General features: G+C 38.0%; 1 protein-coding gene across 1 annotated transcript; it reads left to right on the top strand.

Moving 5' to 3' along the window:
* Positions 1–1,253: 1,253 nt before the first annotated feature.
* LOC101980022 (olfactory receptor 2L13-like) lies at positions 1,254–2,192 on the top strand. The gene has a single exon (XM_005369005.1). The coding sequence runs from the start codon at positions 1,254–1,256 to the stop codon at positions 2,190–2,192; it is 939 nt and encodes a 312-aa protein (XP_005369062.1).
* The last annotated feature ends 2,541 nt before the right edge of the window (positions 2,193–4,733 follow it).

Here is a 4,733-nt window from a genome sequence, read left to right as displayed (position 1 = left end):
CACAGCAACTACTTTCTGAAAAGAACTTATCTGAAGTCTAGAAAGTTCCTAAGAACATATTACTTTCTGTGTTTTCCCAGTTTACACAGGTAAGATTTCAAGTTCTATTCTTCATACACAATTGCCCTCACACTTTTCCTATACAACCACTTATCTCGTTGATTTTTGTTCTCTTTTTCTTTCCTTCCAGACCCTGTTCCTTGTTCATCACATTGGGTAGGGAACTTCACAGACCTGCTTACCTGGTGCCTACATTTAGTGGCTAAAGGCAAGTCCCAGTCCAGCTGTCTCTTACCCTTTCTCTATCAAATTTTTATTTAAAAAAAGTACAAGAAGTCATTGAATTTGTATGCATCCACATACCCCACTACAAATACATAGAATTAAGTAAATGAAAATATAAAAAAATATGGGTGAGAAGAGTCTACATTGCACACCTACACATTTTCCCCCACAAACATGTTTTAAGGAGTTCTTATTTCTGCCAGGGGAGTATAAAGATCTGAGCTGCATAGAAAAAAGAGAAAACAGTATATATAAGCAACATGTATACTATTGGGGCATATGGGTATAATATTTACAATGGTAAAATATAACAAAAATACATATTAGGCAATCTGTGTCATTTATTGTGTTTTGTTGTAGAATCACTTTCATTGTGAATGTGTATTAAATTGATAACTAAAATTTTCACAAACCAAAGTATCCAAAAGCATCTTATGATTAAAGTGGATTTGAGCACACACAAAACCTTTTAGTTTCAGAAAAGTGAATTGTGAGAGGAGGTTATTTTCAGAAAAGGCAAAGCTTTATTACAGAATTAGAGAGGCAGAGCACCAAGGAGCAGATCCCTGTGATCTGTCTACAGTATGTCCTATTATTGGTACAGGGGCCAGGATGCAAGTGGTACAAAAGGGAGAGGTTTTCTATGTTTTGTACACTGTACTGCTAATCTTGAGTAATGGTCTTGCATGGTGTTATTTTTGGGGAAATTTATTAACTACCTTATTCATGTTGCCAACCTTGAACTTAAAATTACTGTAGAGGTATCTTTAAATTGAGAAGCTGGCCAGAGGCTGGGAGAAAGGAACATACAGCTCAGATTTCATGATAAGTTCAACAGAAGGATGGAGCTACATGAAGAAAAATTGAGTGCAAGCAAGGTCCTCTATATTCTCCTTTTCTAATCAATATGATCAGAGTATTTTACTTTCAGGTCATTTTTTCCAAGGAAGATAAAGTAATACATTTTCATGGAGAAATGGAATCAGACCTCAAATGATTTCATTTTATTAGGATTGTTTCCACAAAACCAAACAGGCCTACTATTTCTGCTGCTTATCATCTCTATATTCTCTGTGGCCTTGCTTGGGAACTCAGCAATGATCCACCTCATTCGTGTGGATCCCAAGCTACACACACCCATGTACTTTCTCCTCAGTCAGCTTTCTCTTATGGACCTGATGCATATTTCTACCACTGTTCCCAAGATGGCATTCAACTTCCTCACTGGTAAGAAAAACATTTCCTTCCTGGGCTGTGGAGTGCAATCCTTCTTCTTTCTCACCATGGCATGTTCTGAGGGCTTGCTCTTGGCTTCCATGGCCTATGACCGTTTTGTGGCCATCTGCCACCCTCTACATTATCCCATTCGCATGAGCAAAATGATGTGCCTGAAGATGATCATAGGATCTTGGACACTGGGCTCCATTAATGCCTTATCACATACAATTTATGTTCTTCATATTCCTTACTGCCATTCTAGGTCCATTAACCATTTCTTATGTGATATTCCAGCCATGATTCCCCTTGCCTGTATGGACACTTGGGTTTATGAGTATATGGTGTTCCTGAGCACAGGCCTCTTTCTCTTATTTCCTTTCCTTGGCATCACAGCTTCCTATGGACGGGTTCTTTTTGCTGTCTTCCATATGCACTCAAAAGAGGGAAGAAAAAAGGCTTTAACCACATGTTCCACTCATTTAACTGTGGTGTCATTTTTTTATGCACCTTTTGTCTACACTTATCTTCGACCTAGAAGTCTCCGTACACCCACAGAAGATAAGATTCTGGCTGTCTTCTACACTATCCTCACCCCCATGCTGAACCCCATCATCTATAGTCTGAGAAATAAAGAAGTTCTGGGAGCCATGACAAGAGTCTTTGGGATATTCTGTTCTACTAAACATTGATCATTTCTTCTATAGTTATATTTCTGTCATATGTCAGAATAGTGCTGTCTTTTGGAAATGTAAAGTGAGCTACACACACACATGTCTTACATTTCTGGTGATTCACTACTAGTAAAGCTTGAATAGTATGCTTATTATTACATGCTAGTACATTTATTTCCATGTTTAATTCACAACATTGGTGTCAATGTTATCAATAACAGAAACTAGACAGTGAATTCTTATCCTAACATAATATGATACATTATAACTTCTGGTTGTACAAATATTACTATAAAATGATACTATTTATGTTGATATTAAAATGTTTCTACAAAATTAACATGAATTATTGCTTTACTAATATATTTGCTCTCATTAATATCATTATTAAAATATATGTATAATAAATATTTGTAGCATACTGCAGTTTGAACTGTGCACTTTATGTGCCCAGTACTCAAATGGTATAAGTGTCTATCTACTATGTAAGAAAATATAGCAATCTCAATGTCATTAAATATTTTAAGTACATAAAAATTTCATAAATAATGGTTACCAAATGCTTTTGTGAGTGGAAGTATGGAGAACAGTTATACACAATTGGACGAAGTGTAAATTTATACAGTCCTTATGGCTGGGTATATTTAGTCAATTACATAAAAATAGATAAATTATGGGATTTATCAACTCTCTTACTAGGTCTAGTTGAAATAAAATGATGTTAAAGTGTTTAAGAGACATTCCCCCACAGTACTTACTGAGGTATGTGATAATATTTTGTTTGTACTGTAACAAATAAAGACTTTCTGAACATCAGAGTACAGAGTTATCCACAGTAGTTAGCCATAGAGGCCATGCAGTGGTGGTACACATCTTCAATCCCAGAACTCAGCAGACAGAAGCAGATGGATCACTGTGAGATCAAGTCCACCCTGGGCTACATACAATTGAATTAGTCTAAAACAGAAACATCTTACACCTGTCAGAATGGCTAAAATGAAAAACACCAATGATAGCCTTTGCTGGAGAGGGTGTGGAGAAAGGGGTACACTCATCCATTGCTGGTGGGAATGCAAACTTGTGCAACCACTCTGGAAAGCAGTGTGGCGGTTCCTCAGGAAATTCGGGATCAACCTACCCTTGGACCCAGCAATACCACTCTTGGGAATATACCCAAGAGAGGCCCTATCATACAACAAAAGCATATGTGCAACTATGTTCATAGCAGCATTGTTTGTAATAGCCAGAACCTGGAAACAACCTAGATGTCCTTCAATGGAAGAATGGATGAAGAAAGTATGGAATATATACATATTAGAGTATTACTCAGCAGTAAAAAACAAGGACATCTTGAAGTTTGCGTACAAATGGATGGAAATAGAAAACACTATCCTGAGTGAGGTAAGCCTGACTCAAAAAGAGGAACATGGGATGTACTCACTCATATTTGGTTTTTAGCCATAAATAAAGGACAGTGAGCTTATAATTAGTGATCCTAGAGAAGCTAAATAAGAAGGTGAATCCAAAGACAAACATATAGGCATCCTCCTAATATTAACCTTCATCAGGCGATGAAAGGAGACAGAGACAGAGACCCAAATTGGAGCACCGGACAGAAATCTCAAGGTCCAAATCAGGAGCAAAAGGAGAGGGAGCAGGAGCAAGGAACTCAGGACCACGAGGGGTACACCCATACACTGAGACAATGGGGATGTTCTATCGGGAATTCACCAAAGCCAGCTGGCCTGGGTCTGAAGAAGCATGGGATAAAACCGGACTTGCTGAACATAGCGGACAATGAGGACTACTGAGAACTCAAGAACAATGGCAATGGGTTTTTGATCCTACTGCACATACTGGCTTTGGGGGAGCCTAGGCAGTTTGGATGCTCACCTTATTAAACCTGGATGGAGGTGGGTGGTCCTTGGACTTCCCACAGGTCAGGGAACCCTGATTACTCTTCAAGCTGATGAGGAAGAGGGACTTGATGGGGGAGGGGGAGGGAAATGGGAGGCGGTAGCGGGGAGGAGGCAGAAATTCTTAATAAATAAATAAATTAAAAAAAGAAGACTAAAGGAAGCAAAAGTCTCATATGGCATGCATTCAGCTTTTGTGCAGCAGAAGTTAAATTTGTGGTCAACTTTTAATAGAATTAACAACAAGACTGGAAAGACTTGATTACAGCAGCCTTAAATCCTGGCCCTCAATTACAATGGAGGACCTTGTGGAAAGATAAGGCCAAAATCATTGAACAATGAGATAGGGCTAGAAGTCTAGAAAGCTCCCAAGATCAACTTATTGGAGAGGAAAACTTTGTTAATATAGAAAGCCAATCTCTTTATGATGGTCCGCATTCTGGCTTTATGCCAAGCAGCAGCTTTTAATGTATGGAACAGAATTGAAGAAGTAGAAAATAAAATTGAGTCACTTACTAAAGTCATACAAGGCTCAAAAGAAACCTTCATTATTTTCTTACTTAGATTGATTTCAACAGTGAATAGAATGATACCCTGTAGCTGTTTGCTTAATTCAGAAAATAAACAGGCCAGCTTAAAGATA

The sequence above is a fragment of the Microtus ochrogaster genome, unplaced genomic scaffold (genome assembly GCF_000317375.1).
Source record: "Microtus ochrogaster isolate Prairie Vole_2 unplaced genomic scaffold, MicOch1.0 UNK43, whole genome shotgun sequence".
NCBI lineage: Eukaryota > Metazoa > Chordata > Mammalia > Rodentia > Cricetidae > Microtus > Microtus ochrogaster.
This window is presented reverse-complemented; position numbering and strand designations above follow the sequence as displayed.

Excerpts from the sequence above, each read along its gene's own strand:
- LOC101980022 (XM_005369005.1), top strand. The coding sequence starts at position 1,254 with ATGGAGAAATGGAATCAGACCTCAAATGATTTCATTTTATTAGGATTG.